Source organism: Gallinula chloropus (assembly GCF_964237585.1).
Source record: "Gallinula chloropus genome assembly, chromosome: 5".
In the NCBI taxonomy this organism is placed as follows: Eukaryota; Metazoa; Chordata; class Aves; order Gruiformes; family Rallidae; genus Gallinula; species Gallinula chloropus.
The window spans coordinates 52,911,767-52,930,992 of NC_140090.1; the positions used below are offsets into that span (position 1 = coordinate 52,911,767).

Here is a 19,226-nt window from a genome sequence, read left to right on the forward strand (position 1 = left end):
TAATTTATCAGTAATCTTGTGAAACCTTCCATTACATAGAATAATAACTTAACGCAGTATTTTGTTCTAAAGTAGCATGTAAAATATAGCATTTCTAGCAAACTTTTAAAGTAATTTTAAATAGCTCTAGTATTTTTAATGATTTAGTTGAAATTTTCTTGGAGATGAAATCTCTTGATCACGCTGCGAGAATTTTACAGGCATTTATTACACATGAATTAAAATGAAGTACTGAATAGTGGATTAACTTGACTGCAAATGAGACTCCTCAATAAGCAAACTGAAATTGAGCTTAACTATAATCATGCCTCTGCTGTGTGTTTCAGAGCAGAAATTAAGCCCTATTGTAAAATTCCCTATGCAAGTTTGACCCAGTAACTTCCACTTTTTATTTTATACATTTATGGGCTTTATGTAGCAAAGTAGTGTTTTACCAGTTAAAATATGAAATACTCCTTTGAATTTTAGGTGTTTTTAAAGTGTTAAAATGCCAAATGTAATTTATTTGCATTTACTAATATTTAATATGTTTGTTGCATAAACCATACTGGTTTAAGTCAAGCTTACACAGCAATCAAAAATGACTAAAAATCCTCAAATTCATATTTTTGTGGGAGCACCCTGTATTCCAAGCTTGCTGGAGGTGTCAGAGCAAAGTACTTCAGCACCCACTGCTGAAAAATGGAGGCAACTCTGCTGTTCATGGGATACAAATAGTCTTTTTTCTGAAAAAGCCAAAGGTGCTGAACACGTAGTGTCTCAAGCAGAAAGCTCTCTAGTCACAGGAATTCCTGCAAATTATCACGGCTCTGAAGAGGGAAGATTAATTGTACCAAAAAAAAATTTGACATCTCTTGTACCTGTGGCAGTAACTTGCACCAGCACACCTAAAAATCATGAAAGTTTGATTTATTCTGATTGTCAAATATCTAAAGATAGATGCACACAAGCAAATGTAAATCAGGCTGCAGATCAACAACTTCTCCAAAAACTTGGAGAATCAGCTAGACAAGAAAAACAATCCTGTGTCTATTCCAACCTCACTGAAAGAAAAGCTACTAATTCAGACTTGAGCAGTTCTGACATTTCTGATTTGGTTGCCAGTACGAAGCAGGTTACCATACAGCTAATGTCTGTGGGACAAGGTGTTCGGTCAGACTGTAGAAGTGATCACCATGAATGTCTAAGTCAGTATCTAAATATGTTTTTCCCTCAAAATCAAGACTTAAAACCAAAAAGAGAGCCAAGTGATTGTTCAGACTTTGCAGTATCAACAGATACTGAATTCCGTAGTATAATGACTTCAAGTCAGATGGCTCTTTTTGCACAGGACCAGAACGAGATGAAGGAAAGAATTATAAAGCTATCAGAAGCAGGCAAAACACCTGAAGAAAGGCAGTATGATCGCTTACAATTTGATTCTGATATTGGAACATGTCTTAATGTTGCTGAAAATGAATATAAGGAAGAATATGCAAGTTCCCTTGAACTTTTTAACTCTGAGGGTGATGGAAACAACGTTTGCTTTGAAGCCACAAAACAAGGAGGTGCTCAAGAGAAGACAGAACAGTCTCAAGAATTCAAAGTTCCTGCTGAGGAACTTTTAAATGAAATCCATATTGAACCATTGAGCTCAGGAATATTGTGCTTTCAAGTAGACAGTTGTCATAAGAGCTCTTCTAAAAGAGCCTACAAGTATGAGGATTCCTTTCATATTTTTCCCTCATCATTTAAAAGGCAGCTGAAGTCAAAGAAGGTCAAACTGAATTCTTCTCCAGCTGGTTCTGGGATGACAGTGGATCAAGAGAAAATGATAGAGTTCAAGAAACTTCAAAAGAAACTATCACCACTTAAGAACTGCTGCTGCAAAAATCAAAAGTACAATGTTTTGGTCACAGTAGTACATCCTTGTCATATTAAAGAAATTCAGGTGAAGAGTAGACCAAAATCTTCATGTAGAATTCCTGTAGCAACAATTGTTGTTATTGACCAGTCAGAAATTGAAAGAAAGGTGGTGCTGTGGCGTGGTGCTGCATTTTGGTCACTCACTGTGTTTCCTGGGGATATTGTACTGCTTACAGGTAAGAGTTTCTTTATTTGATTTTTAAAATGGGGATCTTTAACGTGTGTGTTTAAAGTAGCACAGTATGTACCTAGTAATTTGGATCTATGGCTAAGCATTTGTAAGTATCTTTCTTATGTCACTTACATTGCTCAACATCACTTTGAGTTTTCAGTCCCCTGCCAGTGGAACATTGACTGCCTGTAGAACTTTATAGTCTTTGATCTGAGACATAGCAGCTCATTGTCACTACAGCAATGCCATCAGTAGTGAAGTGTATAGTGTAACCTGTCAGTGATTTATAACAGGTTGCTGCAGAGGTGCAGGTGTTTCTGTAAACCAGATGTGAAAGGTAGCTTAGCACTGGCATCTTGAGATGGATCATGCTGTGAATTGGTGACTGGCATAGATCACAGAAATACAAAGTGCTGCTTGCAGTTCACTTGTTTCATGTCAGATAATGAAGATTCTTTCTGATAATCCTTTTTAATACCTAACATTAGCAAACCTCTCTTTTAAAAGAACATGTCTTGTGTAAGAGAATGCAGTGCTATTAAAAACGTTGCACCTAATTTAGGGCTGGAGTTGACCAGGACTTGATAATGATTTGGCCATTCAGGTTTTGCAAAAAAATGACACAACAAAATTGTTTGACTAATGTTGCAGTTCAAGATGCCTCTTCTCCTTTAGGTTCTTATAGGGAGGTGCAAAGGTAGATACCTTAGAGCCTGAAGATTAGTTGGGCTTTTTCTTTTCTGCTTAGACATTCTAATTTCAAAATACATCAAAAATATGTAAAAAAAATCTTTCTGTGTAAGCCCTGGTACTTGTCATTCTGAAACACTGCACAGTAGTAGCACCCACTTAAATTCATAAAATACTCAGTCTCAGAGCAGTTACTGTATGAATTGAAGAATTATATCAAACTACTGAAATAATTGTTAATGGTGTCGGTAGACAAAAAAACTCCTCTTCAGTTCCAAGTGATCACTTTCAAACTGCCTTTTGTACCTGTATGATGATGACTCTATAGTCAAGAAAAGATTATAAATTTCAATATAGTTGATACATGAGTTGATAAGATTGCTCTTTTCTTGCAGATATAGTAATGTATGAGAATCTTTGGTGTGGAGAAATCATGCTGCAATCTACATTTACCAGCCAGTTACTGAATCTGGGAAACTGCTCAGCTCTCAATCCAGAAGAATGTAAGATCTTAGTCTATAAGTTTCCTCAAAAATCACAGTGAAGTTGCTATTTGAAGTGCTCTATTTTGTTGGTAATGACTCAGAGGGTGAAATGGAAATGTGATCAGCTGAGGTACAAAACGCTCTAGGAGAGTATGACAGGAACTCTAGTGGGCAAGATGTGGGCATGGTGACATCAGATAGGCATATGCAGGATATAGTAAAGTTGGGTGGTTACCATTCAAAACTCTGAAAAATACTTAATTCTTTCAGCTTAGTTTAAGAGAAAACAATTGTCCCAGGAATCAATCATAAGGTATCAGAGACTTCATCAGAATTAATATTTTGTGAAAATTTTAGAAACTTGGAGCAAGTAGATTCTTGCAAGGAAATTCATTCATTGCAGGCTATTAAACTGCAAAATGTTTAAAGATTACCTGAGCCATGGAGGGCAGGAGACTAAGAGGAAAATAGAATGGAAATATCACCGTGAACTTGCCATGTTCTTAACTGTTGTCATGATGTCCCTAATTGCCAGCTATTTAAGTCAGGTTCTGGATAAATGATTGAGAAAGAATTTGATTTTTTGCCTATCATAGCTTGGTAAGATTAGCCAATTTTTTTTGTAATTAACTTAACTTTGGGATGTTATCAGGAGAGAGCAGCTCAAGTATAGCTTAATTTTGGATAGTATTATACATCTCCAGGATTTCTTGCCATAGAATTATTGTGAAATGTCTTGGGTTTTGTCAGTGTAAATATGTACCAGCAGATAAATTTTATACTTCCAAGTTTAAAAAAAAAAAGGTGTCCCTTTAACTTTGTTTTTTTGATACAAGTTTATCCTATAGTGGATGGTGGTGTTCTCCATGATTTGTTGACATACGTATCATCAGAACTAGTGCACTTCAGAGACATTCCACGAAGAAAAGTTCAGAGACTGGACAGTGTTGAGTATACACAGCTGGACCAACTCCAGCCAAACACCTTGATTCATGCTGTCTTGAAAATTGTCAACATTACTGTATTAACAGGTAAATTAATGCTTTAAATGTATTAAATGAAACTTCAACAGGTAAAACTAAATAGTAATTTTGCAAGGCAATTCTGCTTGTTTCCCATCTTGTCACCACTGTGTGACATACAAGTTGCAAGTAAAACCTTTGTAATAACATATTCATGAGGATTATACCAGTTAAAGAAATGAAGCTCAAGACAGGAAGAAAATAGCAGCTGCAGTCAGCAGCTGAAAGGAGCTTACTGCACACTCCTGCTGATCAGTAGCATACATGTCTTTTGGAGAGGCATGTGTGCGGGGTGTTCTGATAATCTGTTCCTGCTCAGAGGCATTGGTGTTTTCACAAAGGAATGAGCTCTCACCTCAGACTGCTGTTACTAATGTATTGACTTGTCAGTAAGAAGGCCTGAGCATCTCCACGACTCTAAATACTATGGTACCTGGTCTTCAGTAAGATGGAGGCTTGAAGAGACATGGGGGTTTGAACTATAGTGTTGAGAGTGTGGGCCTGCCCTGAAATTCTTTTCAAGGAAGGTAGGTGTGTGTAGTAGGAGTGCTGAAAAGAGGGAGATAATGCAGTTATGGTTGGAGAGGTAAATTCTTCCTGTAGACCACTGCTTGAGAAAGGGGGCTAGTTTCTGAATATAATGGACAATGAAACTTCACTAATTTAAAGTTCAGCTGCCAGCTACCTTCTATGTAAGCATCCTGTCAGGAAGAAGAATTTTTATTATGTTAAATCCCGTGTTTTTCAAAATAAAATAAGTTATTGCTCATTTTAATCTGCTGTTACAGGATTTACTTTAATTTTTTACTTTATAATGAAACAGTATTGCTATTTTTAATATTTTGTGTTAGCAAGTCAAGAGCCCCTTCTATTCGCTTGAAGCTTTGCATGTGAATTGAGTCCCCCATCACATCCTTATCTCTAAATTGGAGAGATGTGGATTTGATGGGTGGACCATCCAGTGGATAAGAAACTGGTTGACAGAACGTAGACAAAGGGTGGTGGTCAATAGGTCTATGTCCAGGTGGAGGCTGGTGACAAGCGGTGTCCCCCAGGGGTCTGTCTTGGGACCGGTGCTCTTTAACATCTTTATCAATGACATCCATGATGGAATTGAGTGCACCCTCAGCAAGTTTGCGGATGACACCAAGCTGAGTGGTGTGGTTGACACAACAGAAGGAAAGGAAGCCATCCAGAGGGATCTTGACAGGCTGGAAAGGTGGACCCGGGTGAACCTAATGAGGTTCAACACTGCCAAGTGTAAGGTGTTGCGCTTGGGCCGGAAGAATCCCAGACAGAGATACAGACTGGGAGAAGAGCTCCCTGAGAGTAGCCCTGCTGAGAAGGACTTGGGGATTCTGGTAGATGAGAAACTTAACATGAGCCAGCAGTGTGCTCTTGCAGCTCACAAGGCCAACGGTGTCCTGGGCTCCATCAGGAGAGGGGTGGCCAGCAGGGACAGGGGGGTGATTGTCCCTCTCTACCCTGCCCTCCTGAGGCCCCATCTGGAGTCCTGTGTCTAGATCTGGGGCCCCCAATACAAGAAAGATGGGGAACTGTTGGAGAGGGTTCAGAGGAGGGCCACGAAGATGATTAGAGGGCTGGAGCAACTGCCCTATAAAGAGAGGCTGAGGGAGCTGGTTTTGTTCAGCCTGGAGAAGGCTGAGGGGGGACCTTATTGCAGCCTTCCAGTACCTGAAAGGAGCTTGTAAGCAGAAGGGGATTCAACTTTTTAAAAGGATAGACAATGGCAGGACAAGGGGGGATGGATTAAAACTAAAGGAAGGAAGGTTTAGATGAGATATTGGGGGGAAGTTTTTTACAGAAAGAGTGGTGAGGGGCTGGAACAGGCTGCCCAGAGAGGTGGTGGATGCCCCATCCCTGGAAGTGTTCAAGGCCAGGTTGGATGGGGCCGTGGGCAACCTTGTGCAGCTCCAGGCCTGAGGTTGGTGGCCCTGCCTGTGGCAGGGGGTTGGAGCAATATTATCCTTGGGGTCCCCTCCAATCCATGCCATTCTATGATTCTATGGTCATTTTGTACTCTCATCTTGTATTAGTGCTTGCATTAGGTTCAAATTCTTACCCCTACTGTCATGTTCATTAATTATAAATGAAAAAATTTAAAGGTAGAAATCTCCAAAATTCAAAAACTATTAGGTTATGAAACATATTATACTTTTAGTGCTGAACTGAAGCTTACAGGCAGTATCCTGGATGAGTGCTGTAGAGATCTTAACTGTTTTGATTTACAGATACTATTACTAATTGTCTTCATGGCCTTGTACATGACTATAGTCTTCTTTTATGTGAAGACTTCTAGAGAAATGTTTATTTCTGTGCATTCCACAGAAGTTACAGGAAGTTTAACTGTTAATTATGACTGAGAGTCTGTTTTTGAGAGATTAAGCACAATTTCTTTCCACTTACACCAGTCAGGATGAGTGGGAGCTGAAAGATGCTCAGATACTGCTGTTTCAGAGGGAGGTGTCCAGTTGCTGAGTGTTTAGGTGGATTAAAGGTAAATTATTACACCTTCTGCATTCCTTCAAACTAGATTTATGTTTCTGAAGAAATTGGATTGCTTTCATTCTGTCCTGAAGAAATTGTAGGTTTATCCTTGTTTGCTTATAACTGTACCATAAAATATGATAGTATTATTTTATCTTAATATTGAGGCATATGAGTTTTATATCTTCTGTGCTTTTTACTGCAGAAGTTCTATAACTTCAAACTTTTTCAGAGTCTGTGTATAGCTACAGAGGTGGCAGCCAGAGGAAAATTACTCTAACAGTAGAACAGAAGAGAGATCAACATTATAGGATGGTGCTGTGGGGAGCAGGGGCTGCCTGGTGCCCTCAACTTCAAAGGAAAAAAGGTAAAGTCCTTGTTCCTATGGGTAGTTGTAAAAGGATTTTTGTGATGCTATTAGTATCTTTAAACTCCTCAGCTGGTAACACTTTTCCCTTCAATCTTTAATTGCCTTGGAAGGGCAACATATTTGATACCAATTTTTACGTGTCTCTTCTGCTCAGAAGCAATGTCATCAGCAGCAGAATCTGAATACACTCACTTTAGGAGAATGAGAAAGCCTGAGTATTTAAAGTTTTATCTAAACACAGGATATGCTGCTACCTAGTTATGGAACTGTAAAAAATAAACTTGAGTGTGAACTATGTTATTGGTTTTGCTGAGTCTCCTTTATTGTTTTCTGCTTTAGTATGAATTCCTGCTTTTGTCTACCTCTGATTTTTTTCATTCTCTGCTTTCTACCTTGCTACAGTGTGAGGCTTTATATCCTAATGGTTTTGCTGTACTAAAAACATCTCTTAAAAGAATTACATAGCCTGCTTTAGTAGTGGCTACCATTTTTTTTTGGCTTTGTCTTTTTTCTTTTAAAATAAGTGAAACTAATTTTTTTTAGTAACAAGTTTGTGTTTCTGGTAAATGGATAAAATTAAGAAGTAAATACTGTATGTGAAGTGCTGAATATGCCTTCTGTTTTATTTTGCACTATATGAAAATAGGCTTTTTAGGTAACAACCTCATAGTGAATCTTTACCTAGTCAATGTAGACACTGAGTTCTGCCAGTTCCACTTCCATTTATAAGTAATCTCTGCTCCTAGAAATCATTTAACTGCTAGACCTACTTCTTAAACTACCTGAAGGTGGCCAGATTTGTGTTAACAGTTTAACTTCACTACATAATACCTACATGACTCTTGGTTGGTTGGTTGGTTGGGTGGGTTTTTTTGTGGTTTTTTTTTACAACTTTAGTGTGAGCAGGTATATACTGCTCACCGGGTTCTTAGAGATCCTAAATAATTTAGTATGCTAGAATATTCCACTTCTCAAAATAGAGTTTTAATTTTTTGTAGCTGCATAAAAGACACCATAGGTAATCTCTAAGACACAAAAATATATCATTCTCTGATACTTAAAGTATAAGATGTAGGTGTCTGTAGTATTAAGTGGTTTTATTTGATGTAAAGCTTGTGTCTTACACTCCAGTTAATTCTGTGCATCTAGAAGTTAAAATTTTAATGATTAAAGGATTATCTGAAACCTAAGATAAGAGTGATTTCTCAACTGTTGAAATACTTAATCACAGACAAACCATTTTGAAGATCTGAATAATAGGATAAACTCAGGTATTAACAAAATCTTGTTACTGTCATCTACTCTTGTATATTCCCTCTTGCCAAGTGCCTGTTTTTCTTCCTGTTTACATTTTCCCCTCAGTGTTGCTCTAGTGTTACTGCCTGAATCTTCCTTTGAACTGAAGGATACTCAGTTAGGGGGGGCTGCAGTGTCTCTGTAGAGGTATGAAGGGGGTGAAACTGGACTGCTCAGAAGCTTTTTGTCTAGTGTTTTACTGTAAAATGTCTGACAGCTGATTTTTCAGCTGCTTGCAATTTTAGCAAGTTACTAACAAAAACCAGACTAATCCAAAATATGGAAATACTGAAGCATGCTAATAAATGTTTGTATGGCCACTTGAATACATTAAAAATTATTTTTCTAACATTATTGCCAAAACAAATTTTTTTGGCTGCAACTTTGAGCTTGAGCAAACATGATGGGGGAAAAAAAATACCAGCCTAACTGGTTATCAGACTTGATTTGTAGATGAATACTGGGTTCTTATGATAAAGTGAACAGCAACCCAAAATATATTACTAATTTGTAATCTGTTTTTGAAGTATTTTTCTTTATTATGGAGTCCATTGGAAGATAGAAAACAAATTAAGATTTTTAAGTTAGAACATTATGGAGGTAATGTCCTTTCTTTTAATCTTCTCTTAAAGATGGAAGGTGATTATTAAAATGAAGATTTTTATTTCTTTTCTTCTAGATGTTGCCAGCTTTTCCTTACTGGAGCTGAAAAACTTCAGAGCTAGTTTCTTTTTCAAAAAGTTGAGTTGTCATGAAAGGTGAACTCTGTGCCAGTGAAATGAAAGCATTGTTCTGTTATGGGAGGACTCATGCTAAGCTTATAGGGAAAGGAAAAACACTACATGTCATCAGCCTTGAAATAAAGTTGCCAGAGCTGATCATAAGAAATGTCTGCTGATTTGTTTCTCAAAATTGTAAGTGACCTTGTTTTCTCAATAGGTTAATGGAGGCATAGAAAGTAAACTCGTCTTTGCTTTTTTCCTGCAGATCACATATGGGACTTTAAATACCTGCTGGTCCAACATAGTTCTGTCTCAGGTGACCTTGAACTGCACACAACTCCATGGTCATCCCATGAATGCTTATTTGATGATGATAAAAGGGCAATTGAATTTAAAGAAAAGTTTCAGAACAACAAAACATCCCTCATGCGGATGACAAAGCTCTCAACACATTTGGAGGAAAAATGCTCAGGTAAAGTTGTTAGCCACAGCTCTGTAACATTGAGATGTGTGGTACGTAGTGCCATACAACAGTAGCTTTGGAACATAGCAAGAAATGCTTAATCACTGAAAGGTTATTGAATAGTATTTCTCCAAGACTGGAATTCTTTAAAGCAAGAATAAAATAGCTACTGCTATTCAAAATTTCTTACAATAGAATAAAATACATTTTACAGTCACCTGCTCTCAGGCAAACCTAGAAGATTGCTATGGTTGGTGTTAAACATTAAGTTGTAACTAAAGCTGGTATTGCAGCATTTTACTATAGTTTATGTATAAGTAGTGGAAACCTAAGGTAAAGCTATGCTTTTCAGTGTTTCTGAATTAGTGTGGAAGAAAAGCAAATGGAAATTATTTGCTCACTTCCAATCTCTTGATCTTGTTCAGGCTTTTCTATATTGGTATCTACCACCATAGTACCTAAAAACACAGTACTTACACGTTTTAAAATAATATTTAACCACAGTGATTTTTTTCACTACATAAATCATCTCAAAATATGAGCATGTGCTAGTAAAGGGAAAAAAAAATCATAGTTTTATTGATGATTTTGGGTTTGAATGAGCTGTAACCCTTGGTTTTGCTTTCAGTTGTAAATAAAGCTGAATGTGGATTTGACTGGAATTGTTGGGTTTTTGTAGGAGTGGTTCAAGTGAAAGCCCACATCTTAGAACTGAAGTTTACCGTTTCAACTGGTCGGTACAAGCAACTTGTCTTCTGTGCTGACACTTCACTGGAGTGTGTTTTGGCTTCTCTGCCTATGATTACGTATTCGGGTTGTGCTAAATGCGCTTTGGAACTACAGACAGATGAGAACAAGATCTACAAGCAATGTACTAGATGTTTGCCATACAACAAAGTAAAAACATTCTACAGGTAAACAAAGCTTAAATAATATGTACTATTAGGGAAGTAAATTACAACTTTCCTCCATTTCAAGTTTCCCCAATATAGAGAGAATTCTACACTTAAGGTATAGAATTTATATAGTATAATAGATACTTAAGTGATATTAAATTCTTGAATGGCTATATTATATTGCTGTTATTTATAGGTTATAGTCTTTGTTAGTTAGTTTCTTTTTAATTCCTTCAAATACTGCATCATATAATAGCAAGGTTTACTAGTATACCTGGTATTGTATCAGCAAGCTCAGATGGAAAAACATGAGGATCAAAGGAAAATTTGGGTATCTTGTCTCTGCCTAAGTTTGAATTGTGCAAATGCACAACTATATTTGTAAACTGATTAATTGACTTTTTCGCCTTGCAGAAATAATTTTAACAAGTTTTTATAAATGTTCTTTGAGAGCAGATACATGAATTTATCAGCAGATGGCACTGAGAGATAAGATGTATATGCACATTTACGTAGAAAAAATCCATTTGATGTAAGAACTTTACGTTATGCAGAATGCTGTGTGCTTTAGCAGTGATAATGAGGCAGAAGATTTGCATGAGTGCTGTCATGTAATGTTGGTATTTCAGTGTTCTCTTTGAGCTAGGACAGTATGAATATTAAGCTAGAAGAAATCATGAGGACTAAGTCAAGGAAAGATACTCTCTATTTTAGAGCTCACCTCCTAGGTGTCAGATATCATAGATGGGGTTTTGTTTGTACTATCTGTTTTTATCCGAACTTTCAGTTTCCTAGCATCTCTTTCCCTGGAGTTTGGTGTGATGGTAACTTTCCCTTCAGATAATGCCTTTTTCAATCTATACCAATGAGCGTCACTTTAAAATATCTCAGTGATGAGATAAAAGATTCCTAGACACCTATGCTCCAGAAGGATTGAATCTAACCCTTCTGTACTAGTGGAAAGGCTCGTTTCACTGGCATGCTTCACCAGCTTTGAGTAAATAGTCTTTAGGATCTGTATACAGTGGCCTGTAAGGAGTTTTTTAGTAAAACTATGTATGCTTGCAGTGAAGTTTTAGTTATATCCTTAAACATGGTTCTAACTGGTTTACAATTACTTAGGTTCACCATATTAAAACCAGTGGTATTTAAGGAATAAAGTTAATCACAAACTAGAAATTTCTGTGATGCTAGTGGAAAAAAGTGCTAGGCTGTTTTGAAGGCTGTGCTGCATTTTCTTCCTCATGATGACAGATCATTCTTGCTGAATTAAGAAGGATTATTGGAAGGAAGACTTAAATGACCTTGAAAACAGTATGAATTGAGAAACAGGAATGAAGGAAAATTAATCTTTCCTAATATATCACTTGATTTGTGAGTTATGTTTGCAGACCACATTTGCCTATGGCTTTGATAGCTTTAAATTTTGCAAAATCTACTAGTACCTTTCCCTGCCAAATATATTTAAGTTAAAAACACTGTTAACTTAGTACTTTTGGAAGTCATAATAATTTTATTGTACTTTGGCATAAATTGTCCAAACCAAAATACATTTCTTCTGAGATAAAATAGCAGCTGTTCCTAGTTATCTGGGAAGGTGAGCATGTAAGTGTATGGTTAAACTTTCTCTCATGAAGGGAGCCTTTAGTGATGACAAATAGTCTGGGCTTTAATTTTTACCTAAACCAACAGATTTAAAATAATCTCACAGACAATCAGATATGGAGTTTTGATCTCTTTTGACCACTTAAAGTTATGAAATTTAGCAGTAGCTTTTACATTAACAGATGGTAAGTCAAAGTGCCTACTCAAAAGTGGCACATTTGCAGTCATATTTTGTGCTTCACAGGCCTTCACATCAGTGCTGTTAGGTATATTCTTTACCTTGCTAACTAAATGAATAGCAACACTCTCCAGTTGTCAATATGCAGGAAAAACTGGCTGACTGTCCTGTTTGCCAGTGCAGCTCTGCTGGTCTTTTAAAACGAGCCCTTCGTTCATTTCTGCTGTCTCTGCAGGGTGCACACTTCATCCCATTGGGAGCACCTCCCTTTCAAAGGTTCTGCGCTGAAGATGATTGTGCCTTAGTACTTTAACATAGACTGTTTGATGCTCTTTCAATATGGCTATAACCAGGATTTACATGACTTTGTCCTGGCACTACTTTAGTTTTTCCCATGGGATGCAGGATATGTGCATATCCTATCAGGCTTGGGTCAGAGCAGGGCAGATTTTGTGAAAAGTGACGGGGTGGATTTTGCAGGTCAAATTGTACGTAGTCTCAAGTGGTCAAAGAACATATGTTGGGTAGAAGCCACATCATGTATTAATGATTACTGGGCTTAGTAAAATCATTCAGAAACTTGAAAGCAAGCAGAAACTACCTCTTTAAACATCACTGTGGAGGACTCACAGAAGCATAGCAAGGACTGGAATATAGGATGCTCTGTCTGAACATAACAAAAATTGTCTTTACTGAAGGTGACAGAACACTGGGACAGGCTGCCTAGAGAGGATGTGGAGTCTCCTCTGGAGATACTCAAGACCTGCCTGGATATGATGCTGGGCAGCCTGCTCTAGGTGATCCTGCTTTAGCAGGGGGGTTGGACTATATGATCTTCAGAGGTCCCTTCCAGTCTGTGAATCTGACTTACTTGGGAGAAAAATAAAAAAAGGAATGGCATCAATAATGACAGGTTGGAAAGAAGACAAACACTTGAAATATAGGGAATACCTGTACTAAAGAAGGATTACTTCTTACCAGTTGTTTGTCATCCAATATCACTTCTGAACTGTGTGAAATAGAAAAAAACCACTTTTGAATTATGTGAAAAAATGAAGTTAAGAAATACCAGTGCTTGTGGGACAGGAGTCCTTCACCGGTTAATTTCAGACCTAGGAGGAATACTACTACTACTGTACTGTAGTGCCTGTGGAGGATATTAAGACAGACAGTATTCAGTGATGCTGATACAGTGATACAGTTCCAAAGTGATACACCTAAGTTTGTTTCCCTACTTTACATTTCAAATCTGTGTGCCACTTCTGTATTTGTAGGTACCTACTACATACTTATTAAGCCACAAGTGTCCTAACACTGATTTCATAACAGTGAAGTTCTCATCTTCTAGGAAAAGACTAATGCTGAAGCATTGTTTTCTCCAGTTGTCTGAAAGTAAGGCTTACTTGAGAGCTTTAGGAGCTATAGGCTGAATTTAGTCCTCAATATCAAACTCATTCCAACTGTACAGACTTGACAGAGATGAGAGCATAGAGACAGTAGTTCTTCTAGTTCTTGATGTTATATTGCAGGGTAATAATACATTCTGTCAATGTGAATGTAATTTCCGTGCAAAAAATAGTGGCTAACTTTCAAGACTCTTTTGTTTTCTGATCTAGGCCTGCTTTGATGACAGTAGAAGATGGAGGATATGAAATTTGTGTTCATGTGGTGTCTGAGCTGGTGGAAAAAATCTTCTTCAATATTCCTGCAGACTGGCTGAACAGAGTAGTAGGTACTGTTTCATGAAGTACATATGATAGAAACATGCAGCAAAGGAAGTAAAACTTTCAAAAATTGAGGATATAGAATTGGGATGAGATTGTTCTGGAAATATTATGATTATTATGATTTTGTGAGACTTACAAAAAAATCCTTAAAGAGAACACTTCAGTTGCTATCTGACTCAGAAGTTCTGAGGTGAGGTATAATTATCTCAAGGGTTGAGATAATTATAAAACACCTACTATATGTTCATACTATGTATTCAGTAAGTAAGTGGATTGCATAAATCTCTTTAACAGTTTTAGAAATAGCTGACATGCTTTCATGATGTACAAAACTTTTCAGGCAGGCTTCCTTTGATACATCCTGTTTGACTCGTGAATCATGTAAAACACCTCTCCGGTGTTAGAGTTTAGTAAGAAACAGTCACAGCACATTCTTCTTAAGAACTATTAAAAGCAAAAGCTAATTTTCCATTCAGATATTGAGCTACGCTTCCAGTAATTCAGTGTAACTTTCATGGAGGTGAAACTTGAATGCTAGGTGCTATTATGAAAATAAAGAGTAAATTAGATTGTTTTTTCTTGCAGTGCCCTCTTCAGATGTAACCTACAGCACAGTAGTAGCAGATGCCTGTCACTTGCTGTTAGCAGATACAGAAGCATCCTATTTGTTGGACATTAGGAGCCATTTTGTGCTAGATGAAAACAGCTATCCTTTGCAAAAGGATTTCCATCTACTTAATTTTCATCCTGTTCTTTAAAGCATCGACCTCTGCAACAACTGAGTAACAGAGACCATATCAATACACAGGTGGTGAACAGAAGAAAAATCAAGGGAACAAATATTTTTCTCAAAATAGAAGGAAGCATTTTGGTTTTAACTTAAAGAAAAAAACAAAAGGACTGGTATGGAATATCTGCTAGTGACATGTTTCATAAATTGTCATTAAGTATATTTTTATACATAGATTTGTATCTTAAAGTCTTACTGGGTATCTGCTTTCCTTTTCTCCCTAGAAAAGTTCACTAGTATTGGGACTGATATTTTTTCTCTGGTATGGCAGGCTAGAGGATGACATTCAGTAGTGTTTTAGTTACAAATGTTTTTATTTGTCTTAACCAAGTTACATATCATATAGGATATTTCTTTGCTTTGCTGTTTCCATTTCTTTCCTTTTAACAGCAGAATTTCTGCCATTGTTTTCTCTTGTAAAGCAGAACTGTCTCACTGAATCTAATTTTGTGCATCTATAAGTTATTGCAACAATTTTTAATTAAAAGGTTTAATCCAGTTTAAACTGGTGCATCCTTTCATGGACCCTTTAAATTATATAATTGCTGTAGCATTTATTGTTGCAGTATTTAACCAGCACAAGCTGGCAAATAAACTTAATTGCTCTGAGCAACCTGATCTAGTGAAGATGTCCTTGCTTACTGCAGGTGGGTTAGAATAGGTGACCTTTAAAGGTCCCTTCCAACCTAATACATTCTATGATTCTAAGTCAGTTGAATCAGTTTAACACAGGTCTGCAAAATTTTCTCCCAACTTGATCAGATTTAGACATGAACTTAATTCTTTTTAAAGTCTTAGTTTATTCTGATAGTGATTATCAGTAAAAGACAGTGGCTGAGCCTGTCAATATCTATATTCTCCCCTGTCCAGCGGAAAAGGTGAGTGATAGACTGACTTTGGTGGGCATCTGGCCTCCAGCCAGGGCAAAACCACCACAGGGGTATGATCTGTGTTTGCTGTCTTGCTAGATCCTTGCAGATACCTACCTGCACACTTCTCATTTAGGAAATCAGTTTCCACATTGTTTCAGCTATACTCAAAGCTTCGAAGAGAACTGGTTTGAAACAGAATTAAATCAGGTGTACAAATGTATTAATGCAAGTACTGTGATGGTTGAACAGTGTTTGTGTACTGTTCCTTGGAATTGGTTACTTACAATTGAATAACCATGTTTCTGGTGCTAGATTCTCTATCTTGTGAAGCCAATTTGAGACTGTTGGGTTTTTAATGATGTTGATTAGAGCTGTGTGAAAGCCATGTGTTTTCTTATGTACCAATAAAGATGATAGTAATATTTCCAATCAGTCTGGCAGCAAGAGAATCTTAATGATTGGATTACTTCGAAGATATGAATTCTAGTTTCACAGAGTCACTGATTTTTGTATTTAAGTAATGGTGCACTGATCAATCTGGTCAGATTATATCAATCAAACTTAAGTCTGTACAGCCTTGCTTCTCACAGGAAACTTAGTCTTCTGGTTTAAGCCCTAGCAGTTTCATGCTAAAAGTTACCTATATTTTTGTCTGAAACCATCATAAATTTTGCTGGTGAGCATAGAAATGCTGATTGATCTTATGCAGGCAAAATCGGTATCTTGGCACAGCAGGAAACCTGAGACTGGTGTAAGAAAGCACAGTGACACCAAAAACTGCACAACACTAACACTGCTGGTGTGCAAATCACGTGCAAAGGGCAGGACAAAATCTCCAGAAGAAACTGGGTAGCCCTTTACATAAAGGAAGCACTGAAGAGTCTCTATAGGGGAATGATAATTTCCATAATGTCAAGCCCTAGGGAAAGGGAGGAACTGGTCACAGGAAACACTATTCATCACATTCTCATCTGATGATCAAGAATGAAAACTAACTTTGGCTACCCTTAATAAATCATGCTAAAGATAATATGGAAAACAATCTGATTTAATTTCACTGTGAAAGCCCTTTAGTTTTATGTGACCTGGCAAAAATGGGATGACATTGTCCTAACCCATCAGCTTGCAGAAAGTGCTATGTATCTGTGTCTTACCATATTGTAACTATGCTCTACTGAAGTAGTGTCTGCATGTGTATTTTTTAATACTGGGTAAAACTATGTTGAAGGGAAGAGCAATTTCAGTGTTTGGATTTAAATGAGGTATTAGTGCCAATACTGATCCTGTATGAGTCAAAACATTTTGAGTTTTCAGACTCTTGAAAAACAGACATAGGTTACATTAGAGAACCTAAAGATTGTTTACATCCTGCCAATGTGTGGCCTCATTAGATGGTTTGATAACTTTGGGTGGAAGTCATGCTGCCTGTGCACAGCTCACCAAGTTCTATGTACTGGGCTTCAGTCTCGAGGTGACTGGCTCATGCTCTTCCAGTGATTTTGTCAGTTCACCACTCTGACTTATTTAGCAGTATTCCTTCTTGAAATCCAAGTTACAAACCTGACACCATAATTCAGAGTTTCTATAACTCCAGCTTTTTTAGCTCCTATCTTCATGTTAGAACTTGTGTAAAATTTCTAAGTCCTGCTTCCTTGTTTACTACTTCAGACTTCTCTCCCTGCCTTTCAGACAGGAAGCCATTTCACTTTCTGTGCCTCCATCTGGCAGAGATTTTTTTTCTGAAGGAGTTTTCCTATCCTTTATCACCTGTAATCCGTCGTGCTCCCTTCCAAAATGTAACGTTAAATTAAGGGCAAGGAGTTATTAAAAAAACAGCAAGTATCCATGTGGTCTCATTTCCTCACTTTGCAGATGGATATAGCAGCATAGATAGCAGTGATCCTTAGGCTTCCTAAAAGACTAGCATAGGTATAATTGTGATTAGGAGACACATATTCTGCTTGAGCAGTGGTAGGGCTGCTTCTCTGAGAATGTAACCATCACTCATTTCTGAGGTTTAAACCCAGCCAGCAACTAAACATCACACAGCTGCTTGCTTAGAGGATGGAAGAGAGAATCAGAAGAATTAAAGTGAGGAAACTTGTGGGTTGAAATAATGGCTGTTTAATAGGGAAAGCAAAAGCTGCATGCAAGCAAAGCAAAGGAATTCATTCCCCACTGCCCATGGGCAGGTAGGTGTTTGCCAGCCACAGAAAAGCCAAGCTCCATCCTATACAATGGTTACTTGGAAAGACAGATGTCATGGCTCTGTTGCCCCTCTTCTCCAGCTTTATATGCTGAGCATGATGTGATATGAGGTGGGATATCCCTTGGGATAGCTGTCCCAGCTGTGTCTGTTCCGAGCTCCTTGTCCACCCCCAGCCCACTCACTGGTGGGGGAGGTGTGAGGAGCAGAAAAGGCCTTGGCTGTGTAAGCTCTGCTCAGCAGTAATTAAAACATTCTTGTGCTATCAATGTTGTTTTGATTACAAACCTACAACATAGCCCTATACTAGCTGCTGTGATGAAACTAACGCCAGCCCTGCTGAAACCAGCTCAATGTCTGTTCTCAGTGATAAACTGATGCTCACTGTTGTTTGACAAGGTTGTACTTTTGGTAAAGTTACACGTTAGGTTTATAGTAGAGCCTTAGAAGTTTCAGTATTTGTCAGTAGTAATGGGAAATACCAAGGAGTGCATCACATTTTGTATGGTCTTGTATCTATTTCTCGTGTATTTCTTGTGGTTTTTCTGTGCTGTGCATATCAGTAAAATTTAAAAATGGTTTAGAGTAAATGCAGCACTAGGCTCCACTGAAGTCTTGTAATCATTCTTCCTCCTTCATCTTAATATAAGTCTCCAGCACAAGGCCAGAGGGATGATCTGTAGAAGGCATTTAGTAAAGAAATTGCTTTATTATGTGGTAATAATGTTTCCTGTTTTTTTGGAATGATTCTCTTGTTCAGGAAGGATCAAAAAGGCCCCGTCTCAGAGCAAAGTCAAGTATCTTGGTAAGTTCATTTTTAAAACTTCCTTTGTGATTTTTAGCTGGAATTACTGAAAACACAGCCTGTGGAAGTGCTGATATTTTAATGTACGAGAGGGGCAAAGAGAAGAGACCGTGTTAGTACAGTGTGATGTTTTGTTACTCAGACTGTGTTGTACATCATCAGACAGGTGAGTTCCTACTGTATTTTTATAAATACAGACTGTACATTACATGCACCTTCCTGCATAACCTAGTAAACCTATCTGAAACATTAAGGTCTTTAATGTTTATTGGTATGATTTATATCATAGAGGGGCATAATGTATTTGGTAAAATTGCTTGATGGTCATAGTGTAGTTACCATAGAGTGTATATATCGTTTTCCTTCCCCAATCAAATATGTTGTCTACTAGATCAGTTTTCAGTGTTTTTGTAGGATTAAAATTTGAAAATAGCTCTCTGGGGCTGGAGGTGCTGGTATTACTCATTTATGATAAATATAATGAAAACTGAAAATTTTTTGAAATTCAAATAAC

The 19,226-nt window shown here is 37.5% G+C and overlaps 1 protein-coding gene across 1 annotated transcript; it reads left to right on the plus strand.

The window, feature by feature from the left end:
- Positions 1-580: 580 nt before the first annotated feature.
- Positions 581-14,979, plus strand: SHLD2 (shieldin complex subunit 2; the record flags this gene model as incomplete). Its single annotated transcript, XM_084264799.1, has 8 exons — positions 581-2,081; positions 3,163-3,270; positions 4,089-4,283; positions 7,015-7,149; positions 9,436-9,642; positions 10,313-10,547; positions 13,929-14,044; positions 14,625-14,979. The coding sequence occupies 8 exons, from the start codon at positions 581-583 to the stop codon at positions 14,795-14,797; spliced, it is 2,670 nt and encodes an 889-aa protein (XP_084120925.1). The 3' UTR covers positions 14,798-14,979.
- Positions 14,980-19,226: the final 4,247 nt, after the last annotated feature.